The sequence below is a fragment of the Marmota monax genome, unplaced genomic scaffold, assembly GCF_021218885.2.
Source record: "Marmota monax isolate L192 unplaced genomic scaffold, Marmota_monax_Labrador192_F-V1.1 WCK01_AAM20220418_F8-fsc00022, whole genome shotgun sequence".
NCBI classification, from domain to species: Eukaryota; Metazoa; Chordata; class Mammalia; order Rodentia; family Sciuridae; genus Marmota; species Marmota monax.
The window spans coordinates 3,198,118-3,219,798 of NW_026695215.1; the positions used below are offsets into that span (position 1 = coordinate 3,198,118).

At 42.9% G+C, this 21,681-nt stretch overlaps 1 protein-coding gene across 1 annotated transcript in view; it reads left to right on the forward strand.

Moving 5' to 3' along the window:
- Nucleotides 1-21,681, forward strand: part of Arhgef26 (Rho guanine nucleotide exchange factor 26) — a 99,955-nt gene that overhangs the window by 25,027 nt on the left and 53,247 nt on the right. The window contains exon 5 of the mRNA XM_046431591.2: nucleotides 383-543. Coding sequence (XP_046287547.1) covers nucleotides 383-543 — 161 coding nt within the window. The remainder of the gene's footprint in view (nucleotides 1-382; nucleotides 544-21,681) is intronic.

Sequence of the window (21,681 nt, forward strand, 5' to 3'; positions counted from 1 at the left end):
ATCCCAAGGGATAGCCATAAATTCTTCCTGTCCCTGAAGCAGCATGCTTTGAAAGCAGTGCTGGAGGGGATGACCCCAAGGTTAATTAATGTCCCACTGAGATTTTATGACACCCTGGCTTCCTCCCAGATTCCAGCCTCTGCAGAGGCATGGCCTCAGGGCACAGTCCCTCCTGATTCCCACTGTGCACAGAGGCTGTCTCAGGATTTGGGTATTTGGACCTTACAGAAAGACAGGACTGGGACCTGCGCCTTGAGCGTTTCCCGGTGCTGTCTTTTTTGTGCATTTTAAGACATCAGGCCATTTTTACAGCAGGATAAAAAGCTATATTTGTCCTTCAGTTAAACTAATTAGTAAAATAGTTCTTTTTCACTCTTACTAGGCCATCTTTGAAGTCATATCCTCCGAACATTCGTATTTACTCAGCTTGGAGATCTTGATACGAATGTTTAAAAATTCTAAAGAACTGAGCGATACGATGACGAAGACTGAGAGACACCACCTCTTCTCCAACATCACGGACGTGTGTGAGGCCAGCAAAAAGTGAGTGTGCTTCCCTTGGCACTGCAGGCCAGGCGTGGCTGGCCTGTGGACGCCCTGTGCCTCAGAAGGCGTCCTGTGTACCCTTGGCTCCTGCCATAGGCCTCTGTCTGCATTCCTTGAACAGGTTTTAGGCTTTGTTTCAAGTGGCTGGTGGGTAGACAGACTCCCAGCAGGCAGCCGCGAGGGTCCCTTCACTCCTGTCTCCCCACGTAGGTTGCCTCTGTCGCTTCTGATCACACGGACAGTCTTGGTTCGTTGCCAGTAGGAGCTCTTGTATTTTAGAAATAAAGAAAGAGTAGACTCACGCTCCCATCTTCTGTGGGCTTGTCTGGCTACAATGGAACATTGTTTTAGTTTTATTTTATTTAATGTTTTTTGCTTTACTTTTTGTCATGAAAAGTAGATGAAGTTGCGTGATTTTCACACTCTCAAAGCTACGAGCTTAAGAATTTTCCATATTTGTTTATCTTTTCTTTTTGGTTAAGTATTTACAAGTTTACAGAGAGTGTTTTATTTATAACTACTTCAGTATTTAAGAACATTTTTTTGCATAAATTAGAGTATTATGATCATACCCATCATTGCTCATTTTTCACTTATTTTATTCTTTTTTTAAAATATAAATAATAGGTTCACATACCTTAAAAATCCATAATATACAAGGCTCTCCAGTCAGATGTCCCTCCTGTGCTGTGGTTCCCTGGCCACCTGAGAGATAAGAAAAGCACCACTCTTTTGGTGCATGTTTTTAGAACTCGTTTATGATTCTTTATGGAAATGTCTTTTTGCCTTGTGTTTGTTTAAATCATAGCGCACTGTAAACATGTTCCGCTGCTTGCTTTTTTCACCTGAATCTTGGAGATCATTACGAATCTACCCTAGAATTTCTCTATCCATTTCCACAATTTTCCCTTCCAAGTTTTAACTGAGGAAAGCAGGCTATTGGTCCTGCAATACTTCCCAGGAGGCACGTGACGTGTGGCTGGCGATCGTCATCAGCTCTGTTAATTTATTGCACTAATGCTTTCTAATTTATTATCTGATTAAATGTTGATGTCATCTAATTTATTGCTCCTTATTCATTTACTAGCTGGACTATTTCTGTAAAGAACAATGTACATCCACCTAATGTTCCTAGGGGGAAAATTCAAGTTATATATTTATTGATCCTTCTCCACTTTTACCTTAGCAATCTTGGATCATGTTCTTTGCTGTCTGGAGCGTTAGGAGCTAGAGGATCATGGTTTCACTTCTTCCCTCTGGCGTGGAATTGGCCATCTTCCCTGGTGTCTTGGTGTGAAATAGTGTTTTAAGACTTCAAGGGAGTGCCCCAGGTGCTCAGTGCTGAGTGGTTTTCCACTGTTTAGTACATAGCCAGAGAGAGGTGTTCCTTCCTGGCAGATGTGAAGGTTCCCCAGCTGGAGTGTGGGGACAGCTGTTCCTTCCCAGTAGATGTAAGTGTGACTCTGCCTTTAGAAGTGGATTAAACTCTGTTCCTCCCACCCACTTTCTGGGCTTTAGGGTATCTTTGGTCTCACTATTACAAGGTTCCTGCTTTGTTCTTCTATCATTCTGCATTGTTATTATTTTGTCTTAGGGGTGGTTTCCTAGAAGTGGAATTGCTAGGTGTAAGTATAAAGGCATATAACAGTTTATTATTTTTTGTAAATTTCTGCTCATCACAGTGGTGCCATTTTGCAGGGCTCTGGAGCAGACAAGCACCTCCTTCCCACAGCCTTTCCAGCAGAGAATGCCAGGAGAACTCTAGGTTTTTGTCAACTTAATGGGCAAGAAAGATTGTCTGAGTAATGTTTCAGTTTGTATTTCTCTTACAAGTTTTTCAGGTAAATAAGAGCCATTTGAGATATATGTTCAGTAATTATTAGCGGTGCTGTTATTTCTCTGTGATGTTGAAATTAATTAGAATTTGAGAGAAGTGCTTACATCACCAAAAGCAGGGAAAGGAAGGAGTTTTCTTCTTGCTGAAATCCAAGAATATTTTTGAGTCTGGCTCAGCAGGTGGATGTGCAAAGTCAACTTAGTGAATCCCAGGGAATCACCTGCTTAACAAGGAGAGGCAAATGTGTTAGCATTCTCCTGCTCAGAAAGAGAGAGGCCAGTACAGACATCTTGTGTGAGAAGTTGACAGAATCACGTGGCAAGTGGAAATGATGAAGGTAACTTGAATCCATCAGACACCAAAGCATTAAAGTGCAAGGTACTCCCTTAAGCTTGAAGGGTGTGTGCCTGTGCCTTCATTTGTTTGGTGATGATTTGAGTTATTTGGTATAGGGTGCTTGCGATTTGTTTCAAGCCTTTGCAACAGAGTGTGCTGATGCAGCTTGCTAGTGAGAAGGGTTCTTGGAGTCTCAGGAGGAATTGCAAGGGTGGTAGCATATGCACACAAGCCAGGCGGCCATGAGGTTAGGTTCTGCCACCAGTGTCAACCTAGAGCAGCCTAGGGCACTGCAGCTTCACCATAGCTGTGGGTCACGAGGCCGTGAGAGTGGGTCAGCTCCCCTATATTCTCATGGGACACTTCCTATGCTCAGTCCACTGTGGCCCCGAAGAGTCAAGCAGTGCGTGTCAGTGTGAGCTTGTGGTCAGGAAGCATGTGGACCTCATCACTCCCAGTGGGTGAAAAAACAAGGGTAGGAGATTCTAGAAGGATTGAGAAATGTACAGTGATGGTTTATGTCATGCATATCTACATAATGAACAATTATACAACCAATAAAAATATTTAGAGAATTATTTAACCCATTTTATCCCATCATCCCTGATGCACAACACCTGTAATAACTCAAACTGAGAAACAAATATACCACTTGTTTTAACTTTGAAATAATATTTAAATATTTATCACATTCACAGAATTGAAAACTGGGGGCTTAATGGATTGATAATATGATAAAATTTTTATATTTCAGATTCTATAGCAGGTCCAAAGACTGGATTTTAAATTTTATTAGATTTTAATAATGGGGAAGGCAACTTATCAGAACGTAAAGGTTGATAGAATTGTGAATCTTTTAAATTTCTTCGTGTTTTTCTGTAGTCTCAGCATGTACAACACATATGGTGTTGACATAGAAAAGGAAAAATAGTAAGAGATAGGAGCCAAGACAAAACAGGGGAGGAAGCTGGACAGGTCAGTGCCTGACAAATCACAACAAGTTAATCCTGAATTACCTCGTTGTGCTTAAACCGTTGATTAAATTCTGTCTTAATTTTAATCATTTGCAAAATTCAGATCCTTCATGATTTTATTGAAAAGTTTTCATTAATATTGTAGCTTATAGTAAATAGCTGGTTTGAACTTGAGAAGAGGATGGGATCGGGGAGGGGAGAGTCTGGGGCGAAGGGGAAGGCGAGGGCCGTGGCATGTTCTGTGCGTGCACCAGTTGACTACAGCGGAACCCTTGTTCTGTGTGATTAATATGCACTAATAAAAAAACGCCAACTTCTCAGCCTCCATTAAAGGAGAAAGACCGAGATACCCTCATCCTTGACATTTTCGCTCTGTTTTCACTTGAACTGCTGCAGCGTTTGAGTGGGTGATATGTGCCCAAGTGAAGTGTGACTGTCACATGACACCCAGGCTCTGAGGTGACTGACAGCACCACGGCTGGTGTGATCCACCTTGAGGCGCTGGTTCCCTTGCAGTCCCACACCGCCTTCGTCACGTTCAGAGCTCACTCCATGGTGCTCTGCCTACTGGTGGGACTTCAAGAAGGACTCCAAGGTGTTCCCTAATATTAGTGTGCCACCAGGGGAGACTGTCTAGTCCCGAGGAAATGTGAATTAAAAATCTCCCAGAAGCACGTGATCAGTGTCTGCGGTGATAGCAGGAGCCGGGTTCAGCCGTGCTCTTGGTGATCACAGCCAGGCTGCCCAGGTTGCTCCTTCCTCACCTGGGGGAGGTTGGCTGCAGGTGACGGCATGTTGAGTGGAGGTGGAGGTCAGAAAATCCTCAAGAGCCAAGTTCACAGTGTGGTCTGTGCCCTTTGTAGAGGTCCCCGTTCTTCACTGTTGCCAGTGATTAATACCAGGAGTCCCTTCTGTGTGAGCTGACACGGCCTGAAAACAGGCAGGAAGGGACAAAGTCCACTCAGGTTCTGGCTGATGCTGTTCATCAGGTGTGTCCCTCCCGTGTGGTCAGCACTCTGAGCCTCTTCCTCTGAAGGCTCCTGGGTTGCAGAGCATGTTAGCTGGTCCCGTCTGTCCTGCAGCTGGAGGTCATCTGGGCCAGGGGTGGCTGGGGGAGGATCCTGGCCTGTGTGCAGAGGCACCCCAGTACGGGGCACTTCCCCCCAAAATGGGCAAGTTTGGGTCTCACTGGAGGTTGTGGATGTAGGGCCCTTGGGGAGCCTGGGGGAGGCCTTTGTGTGTCTGAGGAGTTTCCAGTCTTGGCTGAGGAACCTCAGCATTGCTGATGTGGAGCCTTGTAGATGCTAGGTAGAGGCTGGTGTGGCTGCACTGGGGAGAGCAGAGTGGGGTTACTGTGGAGGGATTGAGGATGATAAGATTGGAGGCAGTCGCAGTGGTGGGTTGCGGGGAGGACTCCAGATACTTAGACCTGGACTCGTTTGCACCAGGTGGGAAAGGCAGGGGTCAGCTTGCCTTGAGGTCTCTGCCCGGTTGACTGGTGAGGTTGTGTTAGCCAGGATGGAGGAGGAGGAGGTTGGGGCTTTGCAGGGGAGATAAGGGAATCACTGGTGGCATGCTAAGTTCTAGTGGCTAGAGTGAGAGGGGGAGATATATAGATGAACAGAGAAAAACGGAAGAGAACTCTAGAAAGGGCTGCAGTAGTGACGCAGATTGGAGCCCCTGGGGTGGCTCTCTCGCTGTGGCTTTAAATGAGATTTTAGATGAGGTAGCAGTGTTTAACCGGTGGTGGTTTTAACCCCCAGGGCTATTCGGAAATGTGCTTTTTGGTTCCCCCAGTGACATGGGGGCTGTGCTGGCATTAGTCAGTGAGGGCTGGGGTCCCAGGGTTCTACAGTTGGTGGAAGTCCCAGGCAAACATGAGTGATCCCTCCCAGATTCCTGTAGTGCCCTTGAAATGAACAGGGGGCGTAAAGAGAAGGTCAAGGTCAAGGTTTGGGCATGGAAGCATCTCAGGAGCCTTGAGTTGGGACAGAAGTACAGTAACTAGGGTAAGTGGCCCTTTCTGCAGTCCCTTGGTGGTAGGGTTTGCCCCGCCTCCTGCTCCCTTGGTGCTGGGGCCTGGCAACTGTTTACATTCTGCTGTCTTTAATAGGTGTCTATGGGGACATCACCTACTGATCCTGCCCACGTCCCCTCCCAGGGAGGGTGCCATTCTTTTTAAGAAATACTTTTATTCATGCGTCATAGTTATACATTAATTGTGGGGTTCATTGGGACATGCCCATGCATAAACTAGAACTGGCCCCATCAGCATCTAGTATGTCCACTCTCCCTCCCCTCCTCACTCTTCTGTTCTGGTCCTCTGCTCTACCTCTTCCTTCTATTTATTGTTTTTAATCAGTGCTTTATAGAGACACACGGAGGTGGCAGTCACCATGGTGTGTTCGTATGTGTACGGAGCATGATTTGCTCAGTTTCATTCCATTCTTCCTCCTTTTCCCTCTGCCACCTGTCCCCCATCCCTTTTCTCCGCTCCACTGATCTCCCTTCTATTTTCCTGAGATTCCCTCCAACTAGTCTTTTTTCTTATTTTTGTTTAGCGTCCACATAGGAGAGAAGACATTCGACCTTCAGCTTTCCAAGTCTGCCTTATTTCACTTAGCACGATGGTCTCCAGCTCTATCCATTTACTAGCAAATGCCAAGATTTCATTCTTCGTTATGGCTGAATAAAACTCCGTTGTGTATATGCATCACAGTGATCAACCCATTGGTCTGTCGATGGGCACCTGGACTGGTTGCATGACTTAACTATGTGGTTGCACTGCTGTACACATTCATGTGTCTGTATCACTACAGCATGCTGATTTTAGTTCTTTTGGATAAACACCAAGGAGTGGGACATCTGGGTCACATGGTGGTTCCATTCTTAGTCTTTTGAGGAACCTCCGTACTGCTTTCCAGCATGGTACCTAGTCTGCAGTCCCAGCAGCCATGTACAAGTGTACCTTTCCCCCACATCCTTGCCAGCATTTACTGTGACCTGTATTCTTAATGGCTGCCATTCTGACTGGAGTGAGATGACATTTTAGTATAGTTTTGATCTGCATTTCCTTGATTACTAGGGATGTTGAGCATTTCTCCTTACATCTGTTGACCATTTGTGTTTCTTTCAAGGAATATCTCTTTGGTTTTTTTTTGCCCATTTATTGATTGGCTTATTGGTTTTTTGGTGTTTATATATATATATATATATTTTCTGGGTATTAATCCTGTGTCAGACGCAGCTTGCTAGGATTGTTCCCACTCTGCAGACTCTTCACACTCTCAGTTGTTTCCTTTGCTCTGCAGAAGCATTTTAATTGGATGCCATCCCACTTTTAAATTTGGTTCTTGGTTCTATTTGTTTGTTTGTTTTTTATTGGTTGTTCAAAACATTACAAAACTCTTGACATATCATATTTCATACATTAGATTCAAGTGGGTAATGAACTCCCATTTTTACCCCAAACACAGATTGCAGAATCACATCGGTTACACATCCACATTTTTACATAATGCCCTATTAGTAACTGTTGTATTCTGCTACCTTTCCTATCCTCAACTATCCCCCCTCCCCCCTCCCATCTTCTCTCTCTACCCCATCTACTGTAATTCATTTCTCTCCTTGTTTTTTTTTTCCCATTCCCCTCATAACCTCTTATATGTAATTTTGTGTAACAATGAGGGTCTCCTTCCATTTCCATGCAATTTCCTTTTTCTCTACCTTTCCCTCCCACCTCATGTCTCTGTTTAATGTTAATCTTTTCCTCCTGCACTTCCTCCCTGCTCTGTTCTTAGTTGCTCTCATTATATCAAAGAAGACATTTGGCATTTGTTATTTAGGGATTGGCTAGCTTCACTTAGCATAATCTGCTCTAATACCATCCATTACCCTGCAAATTCCATGATTTTGTCATTTTTTTTAGTGCTGTGTAATACTCCATTGTGTATAAATGCCACATTTTTTTATCCATTCATCTATTGAAGGGAGTCTGGGTTGGTTCCACAGTCTAGCTATTGTGAATTGTGCTGCTATGAACATCGATGTGGCAGTATCCCTGTAGTACGCTCTTTTAAGGTCTTCAGGGAATAGTCAGAGAAGGGCAATAGCTGGGTCAAATGGTGGTTCCATTCCCAGATTTCCCAGGAATCTCCATACTGCTTTCCAAATTGGCCGCACCAATTTGCAGTCCCACCAGCAATGTATAAGTGTACTTTTCCCCACATCCTCGCCAGCACTTGTTGTTGTTTGACTTCATAATGGCTGCCAATCTTACTGGAGTGAGATGGTATCTTAGGGTGGTTTTGATTTGCATTTCTCTGACTGCTAGAGATGGTGAGCATTTTTTCATGTACTTGTTGATTGATTGTATGTCCTCCTCTGAGAAGTGTCTGTTCAGGTCCTTGGCCCGTTTGTTGATTGGGTTATTTGTTATCTTATTGTTTAATTTTTTGAGTTCTTTGTATACTCTGGATATTAGGGCTCTATCTGAAGTGTGAGGAGTAAAAGGCAAGAAATAATTAAAATCAGAGTGGAAATCAACGAAATGGAAACAAAAGAAACTATTGAAAAAATTGACAAAACTAAAAGTTGGTTCTTCGAAAAATTAAATAAGATCGACAGACCCTTAGCCATGCTAACGAAGAGAAGAAGAGAGAGAACTCAAATTACTAACATACGGGATGAAAGAGGCAACATCACAATAGATACTACAGAAATACAGAAGATAATTAGGAATTATTTTGAAAACCTATATTCCAATAAAATAGAAGATAGTGAAGACATCGATAAATTTCTTAAGTCATATGATTTGCCCAGACTGAGTCAGGAGGATACTCACAATTTGAACAGACCAATATCAATGGATGAAATAGAAGAAACAATCAAAAGACTACCAACCAAGAAAAGCCCAGGACCGGATGGGTATACAGCAGAGTTTTAAAAAACCTTTAAAGAAGAATTAATACCAATACTTTTCAAGTTATTTCAGGAAATAGAAAAAGAGGGAGCTCTTCCAAATTCATTCTATGAGGCCAGCATCACCCTGATTCTGAAACCAGACAAAGACACCTCAAAGAAAGAAAACTACAGACCAATATCTCTAATGAACCTAGATGCAAAAATCCTCAATAAAATTCTGGCGAATCAAATACAAAAACACATCAAAAAAATTGTGCACCATGATCAAGTAGGATTCATCCCTGGGATGCAAGGATGGTTCAATATACGGAAATCAATAAATGTTATTCACCACATCAATAGACTTAAAGATAAGAACCATATGATCATCTCGATAGACACAGAAAAAGCATTCGACAAAGTACAGCATCCCTTTATGTTCAAAACTCTAGAAAAACTAGGGATAACAGGAACTTACCTCAACATTGTAAAAGCTATCTAGATGCCAAGCCTCAGGCCAGCATCATTCTGAATGGAGAAAAATTGAAGGCATTCCCTCTAAAATCTGGAACAAAACAGGGATGCCCTCTATCACCACTTCTATTCAATATAGTTCTCGAAACACTGGCCAGAGCAATTAGATGAAAGAAATTAAAGGCATAAAAATAGGAAAAGAAGAACTTAAATTATCACTATTTGCGGAAGACGTGATTCTATACCTAGAAGACCCAAAAGGGTCTACAAAAAAACTACTAGAACTAATAAATGAATTCAGCAAAGTGGCAGGATATAAAATCAGCACACATAAATCAAAGGCATTTCTGTATATCAGCGATAAAACTTCTGAAACGGAAATGAGGAAAAACACCCCATTCACAATATCCTCAAAAAAAATAAAATACTTGGGAATCAACCTAACAAAAGAGGTGAAAGATTTGTACAATGAAAACTACAGAACCCTAAAGAGAGAAATAGAAGAAGATCTTAGAAGATGGAAAAATATACCCTGTTCATGGATAGGCAGAACTAACATCATCAAAATGGCGACATTACCAAAAGTTCTCTATAGGTTTAATGCAATGCCAATCAAAATCCCAACGGCATTTCTTGTAGAAATAGAGAAAGCAATCATGAAATTCATATGGAAAAATAAAAGACCCAGAATAGCAAAAGCAACTCTAAGCAGGAAGTGTGAATCAGGTGGCATAGCGATATCAGATTTCAGACTATATTACAGAGCAATAGTAACAAAAACAGCATGGTACTGGTACCAAAACAGGCAGGTGGACCAAAGGTACAGAATAGAGGACACAGAGACTAATCCACAAAGTTACAACTATCTTATATTTGATAAAGGGGCTAAAAGCATGCAATGGAGGAAGGATAGCATCTTCAACAAATGGTGCTGGGAAAACTGGAAATCCATATGCAACAAAATGAAACTGAATCCCCTCCTCTCGCCATGCACAAGAGTTAACTCAAAATGGATCAAGGAGCTTGATATCAAATCAGAGGCTCTGCGTCTGATAGAAGAAAAAGTTGGCTCCAATCTACATATTGTGGGGTCGGGCTCCAAATTCCTTAATAGGACATCCATAGCACAAGAGTTAATAACAAGAATCAACAAATGGGACTTACTCAAACTAAGAAGTTTTTTCTCAGCAAGAGAAACAATAAGAGAGGTAAATAGGGAGCCTACATCATGGGAACAAATTTTTACTCTTGGTTCTATTTGTTAAGCTTTCTTTTTCATGGGATGCCAAAGTGAGGTCCTGTAAGTTCAGGTAATACCAGTATGGCTTCTGGTCAGTGCCGGGGCAGAGCCATTGACCTCCTGACTTTGGGCTGCTTTCTTCCACCTCAACTGCTGCTTCAAGTTCATGAACTCTCCTTGATTCCTGATCTGCCTATCTTTTAAGGGCCAGTAATGTCCTAAAAGGCTGGTCAACCCCTGGAAACAGGAATGAGGTGGCTTCTTCCCCCTTAGAAGTGAGGAGACTTTCTTCCTACCTGTACACCCCACAAGTCAGATGCTTTGTGTCTTTGTTTACTTTTCTTTTTCTTTTCTTGTTTTTTTTTTTTTTTTTTTTTATATCAGAGATTGAACCCAGGGGCGCTTAACCACTAAGCCACATCCCCAGCCCTTTTATTTTTTTTATATTGAGACAGGGTCTCACTAGGTTGCTTAGGTCCTCCACTAAGTTGCTGAGGCTGGCTTTGAACTTGTGATCCTCCTGCCTCAGCCTCCCAAGCTGCTGGAATGACGGACATGTAGCACCACGCCCAGCTGCTTTTTTGTGTGTGTGATTATTCCTTCACGAATATACGTGCACTCAGAATAATTTACAGATAATTGCCGAATTAGTGGAAAAGATCTACAAGTGTGATTAACCTATATTAATTTGCAGCAGGATATAATAATTCCAGTTGTTTTTGAATTTAAGATGTGCCCCTCATGAAAGATGAATACTATCAGGAAGAGAAATGGTCTGTTGCACAAAACTGAATATTAACCCTGCTGTTCTGTTTAGAAGCTCTAAGGTCTAGGCAGGGTCTTCTGTGTTAGAATGTTTTCTAAGAAGGAAAATTAGGTGACTTTGATATTTTGTAAAATGACATATTTCTACCCTGAATTCTGGGTGTTCACGCCTCCTTCTCAGTGATGCAATAGTGTTTTGTGCTGTTATTTGTACCTTATAAAATTGGCTGCTGAGGAACTTTGCAAGGATTCTAGTTTCTCTTTTTTCCATTAAAAATTAAAACATGAGTGTTTCTTTGGGAAGCCACTTGAAGCTCAAACTATGCTTGTCTTCAGTTTTTGTAGACTAAAATAAAAATATCCATCAATGTGCTTTTGTGTCCCGTGGAGCTGAACTTGTTCCCAACATATAATGAGCAGCCGATGCCAACTTCTCCAGTTCCTGCTTTGTGTAGGAGAGTAAAGCAGAGTAAAAGACAAATGTCGAATGGGAACAGCACTTACCCAGCACTTGCTTCTCCACAGGAATTTTTTTGGCCTGATTTTAATCAGAGTATAGTAAAATTGAAACATCACAAGACGTAAAACACTGTTTTAAGCACACATGCTTTATGACGTGACTGGATGTTACCAAAAGTGGCATTTTCTTCAATAATGGCTCAGTGTATCTGCATCATGAAATATGCTTTCTATTTAGTCATTAAAATTCTAACCTCCTCAGTGCATTAACCAAATACCAGTAAACTTTCAAAAGTCTTTAATAGAATTAATTAGCCTGTCATCCTTCCTAACTCATAAAACTAAATTTTAAAGGAAAACATTTACATTTAACCAGGCCAGAGAGTGTGGAATTCAAGTTGTGGAACCTGTTTAGCTTTTGCCTAGAGTGTGGCTGTGGGTGGAGTTTCCCGCCAGGCTGGGTTCCCTCTGTATGGAGCTCACAATGTCACCTGACTGTCATAGAGCCCTTTCCCAGCTCCCTTAATTTAACAGACAAACCTTATTCATTCTAAAACCTGTTTCTTCAGCTGATGGTTGAAAGACAGTAACACCCAGAAGCTGCTCCTGCTGACTGTTTTTGACGCTGTCTCTGTCCTGGGATGAGTGGTCAGCGTGCCTTTGAGATTACCTGTAGGCATCCCACAGAAACATGGCTGTACTGGCCTGTTTGCTCAGTCCCGGTCAGTAACCAGCATCTGACGTAATAGTGAAAAAAAAATAAGTGGAGATTTGTGTCTCATTTTAAGTAGAGATATAAGGACTGTAGATGTCATAAGAATAAAGAAAAGCATTGCAAGTGGTCTGAAGTCTTTGTAAAGTTGAGCAGGAGACACTGTCAGTCAAAGATGACTGATTAGAGACCTGCACTGACCTTTGCTCTCTTCTGAAATCCCAGGAGAAATAACCAGAAAGTCAGTGCCAAGTTCACAAGGATAAAGAAAATAAGGAAAGGTACCAGGGGGCATGCCTGTGAGACCCGGGGACTTGGGAGGCCAAGGCAGGAGGAACACAAATTTGAGGCCAGACTCAATTATTTAGTGAGACCCCCTTCTCAAAATAAAATTTGAAAAGCGTTAAGGATGTAGCTCAGTGGCAGAATGCTTGCCTGGTGTGTGTTTAGCTCTGCTTTTGATCCTCAGCATTGCAAAAAGAAAGAAAGAAACAAACAAAAACAGAGACAATAGCAACAGTTTTTTGGAACCTGGAAGTTCAGAAACTATTTCAGGAAGTTGTTTAAAGAATGTTTACATTAAAACCAGCAAATAAGCAGATTGAATTCTCAGAGCCTCTCCAAGGTGCAGAGATTGATGGAGTTGGGATGAATCTCTGACCAAAGACAGGCCCTTTGAGAAAGTCTGTTTGAGATGTCATCAGACCCAGATTACTCTGGGGAGCTGGGCAGTGCCCCTTTCTACCACTAGACCCAGGAATCCAGGCCCACATGGTAGGGTGGCAGATACCAAACAGGTGACAAGGACAGAATGACAGAGATGCCTGGAGCTTTCTGTTCCTTTGGAACTCTGCTAGCCTTTGCCCTTGTTCATCAGAGGATGATTGGCACTGTATGGGTTAAACAGCATTTTGTAGGTTTTATCAGTGGTATTTACATTCAGTTATCACGTTATTATTATCATCAAGTTTTATAGGAGGCAACAAGTTGAAGTTTACAACACCCATGTGTAAATCCTCAACCTTTAACAGTGTATCCATTTTAGTAACAACATGGAGAAGTACTTATTGACTGTAAATCCAGCTTTTTCTTCTAAGGGGAGGATGGTTTATCCAACCTTACTAGGTGGTTTTGAGAATGAAAGGAGAGCACACAGGTAACGTGTTTAACCCGACACTAGGTGAGCTCTCCAAAGGCAGATACTCAGTTGATGGTGCCCTCATGCTGATCATCTGTGCCTGATCCTCTACAGTGTCTTGGGTTTTGCATTTATTGACGTCTGAGTGGACATCATCTTTGTCCCTGCCATCATTGATCTAGCTAGGTTAAAGAACAGCTTTTCTAAACAGAATTTAGTGCAGTGATTTACATGAGTTTGTTTTTAAAGATGGTTATGACACAGTATTACAACATTCTAGCACTGATGTGTTATTTGTTGAATGAAGTTAAAGTAAATGGATTCTTACATAATCATAAGTAGCATAATTTCGTTGTGCCTTAGGCAAGAACTAAAGTCTTGAGTCGTTGCTTTCTGCCAGCCTGGTGTTTTCTGAGAGAGAGAGAGAGAGATTTTCTGTGGACAGTGTTTCAGAGCAAGCCTGGGCCTGCCTCGGCTGCCAATCACTCTCCTGGGTAGACTGGGCAGACCTTTGGGTTCACGTCTTGGTCTTTGCCTCTTTGCCCAGCTCCAGGAGCCCATGGGTTCTGAGTTGTCCCATGGAGATTTCGGCTTGGATAACTTCCTGGCAGGGGCTGTTCACAGGCCTAGTCACTAGCTGCTCTCCATCTTAAGCTAGAGTGGGACTCTGGAAAGAGCCACAGTGGCTGGGGTTTGGTTGCAGTGTTTGGTCTGCATTGCATTTACAGCTGTGGACTTTGAACCATTACATGGATGTTGGATTCTGCCAGTTGTGAGTGGAACAAGCAGGACCACACAGTTTTTCTGGCTGAGGGAAAGATCTTAATGTAAACTTTGTGATCCAGCCAAGTCAAATCCTGCACTTGATTTAAGCTCACCGAGAGATGGTTGGTGGATTGTTTCGAGAGCAAACTCCCATGAGTGTTCGTTGCTCATGGTGCGGCTGCTTCTTCTGCATACACTGTTAGCATTTGAGCATTGACTTTTTTCCTCCGGTACTTATTTCATCTGATTTCATCTTTTATAGGATGTGTGAAGTACCATCATTTCCCTTTTGCTGATCTGGATATTGAGGCACAAATTAATTATATTAATCTGCCTAAAGTCTTTTGCTTAAATGGGATTGAAACTAGTGGGTGCTTTGCTTCTTCACTTGTGCGAAAATACACACATAAGGTATTTTTAAATTTTTTGATTAATTTATTTTTTTGGTACCAGAGATTGAACTCAAGGGCACTTAACCACAGAGCCATATCCCCAGCCCTTTTTATTTTTATTTTGAGACAGGGTTTCACTTTGTTGTTTAGGGCCTTGCTAAGTTGCTAAAGCTGGCTTTGAACTTTGTGATCCTCCTGCCTTGGCCTCCCAAGCTGCTGAGACTACAGGCGTGTACCTCCTCACCTGGTATATGTACAGCATTTTAAGTGCAATTGGGAGTTTAGTCTAGAAAATAACTTTTGGTTTAGGTCTCTAAGGATCACATATCCGGAACATCTTTGGGAATCGCTCCTTTTGATGTACACAACCCAGGGAGCTTGACAGGGAGACAATAGTTTTATTTTCCACAGGAACATCCTTGACCTCTTAAAATAGAAGGACCTTAAAAGCCAAGCACATCTTATTTCCTACAATAGCTCTGTGGCTTGCTGTGGATGTCACCACCCTGTCCTTCCCTCAGGTGCCATCCCTGACCCTCCAGTAAGGGCTGTTGTGTTTCCATCTCAAACAATGTATGCATGTGTCCCCACTGTTGCAGGGTTGCAGGGTGCTCTAGAGGTAAGCAAATGATTACAGGAGTGTCCTGGGGTTCACGTATCATCAGGTTAAAAAGATGCCTGAATAACTTCTGTTAAATTCCTTAAAGTACTTCTAGATTGAGCTGAGGAAGAAAAGAAAATGTACGTTTGGAAAGTGCTGACTTCATTCAGAGTATAGTTATTTTGCTTCTAGGTCTGAAAAATGTGATGTTTCCAAAATAAACTCTTGTAGAAAATTTTGTAAGTCTGTCTTAGGAAGTAAAGGTCTTCTTTGTCCCTTAGGTGGTAGTGTAAACACTGAGCAGTTCATATCAAAATTTATTTTAATTATTTAGAATGTCAACTGTGTAAAATGCTGCAAAGATAGAATTTTCTTGATAAATTTTGAAGTCACTTGTTTCTGTATTCCCAAAAGTTGGGTGAATACTGCTTTAAATATTAATTCAGTATATTATTACTATGTTCTGTCATGTTTTTTAAGAATGTGGATTAAATCATACAGCTTATGTTTTTGGATTTTAGAAGTATATTTGTAGAAAAATATCCTGAAGACCATGTGTTCATGATGGATGGTATTTGTTAAAGAATATAACGGAGACTTTATCTATACAGTGTTTTCTTTGGATTTCAAAAAAGTTTCGGGAAATGATTTGGACTTGGAAAAAAATCTGGTGGAAAAGTTCCATGAAAATGTCAAGATTGGCTAAGATTGACCTTGTCACTTGTGGGGGATTCAAACAAAGGTCCCTTTGTAACCAGAAAATCTGTCTCTGTATTGGGAGTTCATTGGAATTTCTTCTCCAGCAGATGAGGGTTATCTGAACCACCAGGACCGGGCACAAAGGCAAGGCTTGTGCTCACTGCTGCGCTACCCTCCCTCTGTTCTGCATCTTGTGTGTGCGATGCACACCCTTTGGCTGTGCATGGCTGATACCCGCGTGCTGTAAATGGATGTTTTCCAGGACACCCTCCTTGGCCCATTCTCACAAGATGAGATTTTACTTAAGTCCGTTCTGTTGAAAAGGACGCAGGAATGGCTAAGTGGATTTTGCTAAGTAGCCTTGAGTTAAAGATTTTTAGGAGGACAGCCAGGTGTGGTGGAGCCTACCTATAATCCCAGTGGCACAGGAGGCTGGGGCAGGAGGGTTGAGGTTCAAGGCCAGCCTCAGCAACTTAGTGAGGCTGTTAAGCAACATAGTGATGCCCTGTCTCAAAATAAAAAATAAAACAGGGCTGGGAATGTGGTTCAGTGGTTAAGCTCCTCTGGGTTTAATTCCTGGTACCAAAAAAGAGAAGGAAAGATCTTTAGGAGGACTGGTTTTTAAACTCTACATATAGATTTATCTAAATCCGTATCATTTCCAGAGCATCTGATGTAGTCATTGAGGTCCGCATTTTGCAGTTTTGACAGTGTTTGGCTTAAGGGAAGCCTTTGTCTCCTCTTGGTATTTGTGCCCCTATTGTTGCTGTGTTTAAAGGCCTCCTGGTTGGACCTTAAGCTTCTTTTTCTTCCCTCCTTTCCCCCCTATCTTTCTGGCCAATATCCAGTTTTCTTGCACAAAACTACTTTTGTGATCAGAATATAATTTTATTAATTTAGAATATCAGAATATCTTTTTACCATTTATTGGTAAATTTAGAGATCAAGATGTCATTTTATTAATACTTCTGGGAGCACATAGGAGGTGATTTTCTGTTACTCATGAAACGTCCTTTCCAAGAGAGGGGGAAAATGAGTAGTTACTTAGACCCTAACCCTCCTCCCTGGAGTGCTATGCTATTGAACAGAACAGTCTTCTAGACTCCTTAGAGGCCTTGGCATTTGGAAAGTCAGATATTCAAGCTGGAGAAGCTCATGCTTACTTTTGCCTGTTGTATCTCAGGTGGTCTCAGCATGAGCTAATTTCCAGCCTTAACTAGTTTTTGTTGATCATATTTCATGTACCTGAGAAGGGAGCAGGGAATCTTCATCTGTCCTTCCGCAGGTCACTTCCTCTCTGCATGCCAGCTGCTAAGTGAGCTTCCCATCAGCAAGGAACTGATGTTTCTTGGAATAACTGAGGAATCTAAGACCAGGGTCTTGGGTCCCGGCTTGCTGCAGATATGTTACCGCCTGCCCCTAGGAATGAGCTTCTTCCTCCCAGTCCTTTGTGAGGCAGTGCATCTTCCCTCTGGAATGGGGTTCAGATAGTCTGGCAGAGGGCAAGCCTTGCAGTCCACCTAGGGCTCAGAAGTCTCACTGAAGTCTGGATCTGGTTGGCGAAAGCCTTGGGGGATAGTGTGTGTGGCTGCAGGATTTTTTTTTTTTTTTATTAATGTGGAAGGACTTTTTAAAGGAAGTAAAGATGGTTCAGCACGACTCTTGGTTCGTCTGCAAGCTTGCCTTTTCCTTGTGAGCTGTGTGGGTCCTTGGCAGGGATGGGGTAGCGTTGTCTGCCTGGAGGTCGCCGCCCCGTGTCACAGATCCCAGAAAGGTGGCCGATGGTTGAGAGGTCTGCCCACCATACTCAGATGAACACACATGGAGAAAAGTCAGGTGGTGCCAGCGTGTGCAGTGACAGGTCCGTGCCCTGTGCAGCTGGTCTGGGGCAGTACCAAAGGTGGCGCCTGCATGTCCAAACTCAGTTTTTAACCTGACAGTGGTCTACTGCCTGTGCCGTTACTCCCCACCACTTGTCTATCAAGTGGCCAGAATTTCACATGAAGAGTGACACTGGGCATCCTCCTCTCCCTCTTCCTCTGCTCCCTCTCTGAATGAGCCCACCCTTCCTCTATCCAGTTTTTTCCCTCAGAAACTTCAAATGAATAGCTCCACAGGAGCTATGAAGTTTATTTTCTTAAGGTAATAGCCAATTCTCTGAATATGGGATATTTGGAGCATTACGTCTTGCTCTTTGATAAAATATTTTAAGTTGAGTTTTTGTTTGTGGATTATTTATTGAGCCCCTACTGTGTTCTAGGTGCTGAAGACAGAAGAGTCAACAGGACCAACATGATCCATCTTTGTGATTTGGTGGGGTAAATGTGAGGGGCAGGCGCCTGTCCAAGTGGGACCTGCACCAAGGACCCAGGGAAGTGGCCCTTTCATGCCCCTCACTTTCTCTTCTTTCCTCATCAGAATAATGTCAGAAGATTAATGGCCTTAGCTGTATTTAGCAATGCCGGACTAGGCTTGTTAGCTATTTTATGTTTATGTTTGCAAGTAACCATTGAATGGGCATCTGGGATCCGTGGAGCCCGTGATAAGCCAACATTTCTGTCGCACTTAAACTGATCAGTTAGCTACAACGTGAGTGTTTTCATCTAAAGAAAAGTCGGTCCTGGATATGTCACATTTCAAAATAATAAGCATGCTTCTAGTTTGCAGGCATTCTTTTTCAGTTTTCTTGTTCTGAACAAGTTATGCTCTGGGGGATTTGGTCCAGTTGATCTGTCTAGCTTGAGGAAGAGTCTGATGTCCACTTAGGTACACTAGAAGCTCCAGGACACCAAGTCTCAGGTAGTGCTCAGTTTTGTTAGGCCTCCTGTAACTCAGGATTGCAATTTTGCCTTAGACCCTCCAGGTCACTAATTTGAAATAGGAAGTAGCAATGGTAACACCTGTCTGCTGCTTGGCCACTGGTTCTTCGGCTGGACCAGGCTAGCTCTCCCCTGCTGTTAATTTATCCCTGCAGGGCCCTAGTGGGCCTCAGCTGCTCCTCCTGGCTCTGTGGGCCACCCTTCCAGGCTCTTGTCCTGTTGAGGGGAAGCAGCGCCCGCCTTTCTGTTTCCATGCCCATGTTGTAATCAGGCGTCCTTCTCATGGTCACTGAGTGCCACGCTCTTTGCACTTTGTGTTATGGTGGTGATTCTGCTGTTTAAAGCTGTCCCCCAGCTGAGGTGCTGTGCAGTCTCCCAAGTGCAAGAATGTAGTGCTATGCCGTGCAGAGCAAATGCACGTGCCAGATGTGCTCAAGGTGCTCTCACGAGTTCTAGTTGCAATGCTGCAGGCCGTGGGCTCGGGGCCAGTCTCAAAGAAGCATATATACGTGTGTGTGTGACAAGGTGTCTTTAGACAAAAGCATAGTGCAGCCTTGCACGTTGATGGGCTGATGGAAATGTTGTTCCTGGATGCTTTTAGGAACCTAGCCCTGGGTTTCAGTAGGAGTGACGTGTTGCTCAGTGTTCATCAGTTGGCATTCACAGGGCATTCACAGAGCCTGACTACTGTGAATAATGGAAATTAGAAATAAACATGGACCTGGACGTTGCCCGCTCCCTGCTACTTCTAGTTAGGTCTTTTTCTCTCGTTATGCCCTAAGGTACAGCAAGAAGATTTAGTTTAGGTGTAAGAAAAAATGGTTTGAAGTAACAAAATAACTAAGGGCCACGAGAACCTGCAGTTACACTTGAATTGCATGTTTCAGGTGTCGTCAAGATTGAGACTTGGAGAATTTGATGGGAGTGGCATTGTTGACAGTGTAGGGTGGTCACTGAGGGTCACCTGTCCTTGATCTCCCGCCCTGTGTGGCCTGGGTGAGCTGTCATCTTCCTGCCCTAGATTCACGTGTGCAAAGGGAGAGGGAAGCAGGACCTGCTTCTCTGGTCGTCATGGAAGTGAAGCCAGTTAGCGCATGTCATTACGGAGCCTTGTCTCTGCCAATTTCACACACAAGTAGTGAACGAGGGCATTTGAGGAATGAAGGCTTTGCTGCAGTTGACTTTCAGGGGTGGTGTGTTGGCCAGGGCTATCAGCACCTGTCTGTACCTCCAGAGGTTTATCGGTGACTTTCCTCCATAGCCCCCTTCCAGCCCCTGCAAATCCACCGTCACTGCCTTGGACTTTTGCCAGCTTGGTTTAATAGTTGGACTTAGCGTCTGATATGGTTTATCCTGGCTCAGATCATGAATGAAAATTGACAAGATTTTTCTGCTGATTGTAATTCACCAAGACTGCATTGAGAATCCAAAGAGATGGCTGGGTTTAATCTCTCTTCCATTTACTCCTTCTGTAATTGAGCTGTAAGAGTTCCTGATTAATTACAATTCTTAAGAGGGATCAGTGATGGCAATTTGCAAACTCTAAAGCCTTTATAATCAAAGACATATGTTTTACAGCCACACATTTGTCAAAATTTGATGGTAATTGCAGCAATTAATTTTTCCTCACAGTTAAATACCATTTTGCAGGTTAATGAAAGTTTATATTCTGGGGTTCCTATTTTTATATTAACATGAGACACTTTTCAGGGGTCTGGGACAGATTGATTGATAAACATATCAAACTATTTCAGATAAACAGTGTGTTACTTTTCTTAGCAACTGAATGAAAACCAGAGGTTGTAGAGGTTCCATTTGTGTGGGGAAATGGGCTTGTAGATTCCTGACAAGCAAAAGCAAGTTTAATTGATCCCTAACATCTCAGTTTGTTTCTACATAAAACATAAATTTGGGAGGTTGAAATAGATTTCAGTAACAATTTTGGCTTCAGTGGAAGTCGTCTCAGGTATCCCTTATGTGCCTTGTGATTTGATGATGATAATAAAAGCAATGTCTACCACCATGTATCTAACTGGTTGGTTAATGCTTTGTTATTTAATCCCTGTCCCAATGCATACAGGAGAAGGCTTTTCTTTCTTAGCAGATGAGAAAGAGATTAAGTAAGTTGTACCCAGGTGCTAAGTACTCCAGTGCTTATTGATAAGCCAGACTTCAGACGGGATCTGATGCCGGAGTCCTCTGCAGGTGATAACCAGTGAGGCCCTATGGCTGCGAGGGGTGGGGTTGGGTTGGGGTTCTTCTGAGTGGTGGGGACATCAGGAACTGTGGTGTCAGGCAGGTCCAACCACGCTGGCTATAGTGGCTCAAGTGTGAGCTCAGTATTGCAGATCTTCATGTGTTTTGGGAAAAGTGGGGGAACCGGATGTGTGGGTGTGCTCTTAATTTCTAAATGCTGGAAACTGATTCAGATTTAAACATACGTGCGTTTGCCCATGTTAGCACAGTTGCCGTGCACAGCCACCTGTTTGAGAGCTGAGCTGCACACTGCACATTGATCATTTGGTTTGAATTAGCCTGATCAGGTGGGCGGGACTTGGCCTGGGAACAAGGTTATGTCCCAAGCTCCCTGGGACCTCCTCTGCAAATTTAGCCAGGCTTGGAATGAATAAAGGAAAATATGTCTTCATATATTAGGGTAAATGATGTCACCACATTTTAGGGGAAGTTCAACAGAAGAACTTTCACATACACCTATCTGTGATATGGGTAATTTGAGGCATTAACAAAACACAGTTGTGTAGCTTTCAAAAATGTGGGGTGCTTAGCGTTTCTTCACCCCCACCCCACATTAAAATCAGATGGACAACATTTAAATAATATTCCTTTTTAGATTTATTTTTAATATTGGAGCAACTAAGGGATCAGGTATATTATCGGTCTGACCACATGAGTATTTATATATACTGGATTTTCCTCCTGACTTAAGAAATTTGGGTAGCTCTGGCAAGAAGGCAAGGCAGCTACAGAGAACACTGAGAAAAGCTCAGCGCTGGAAAATACG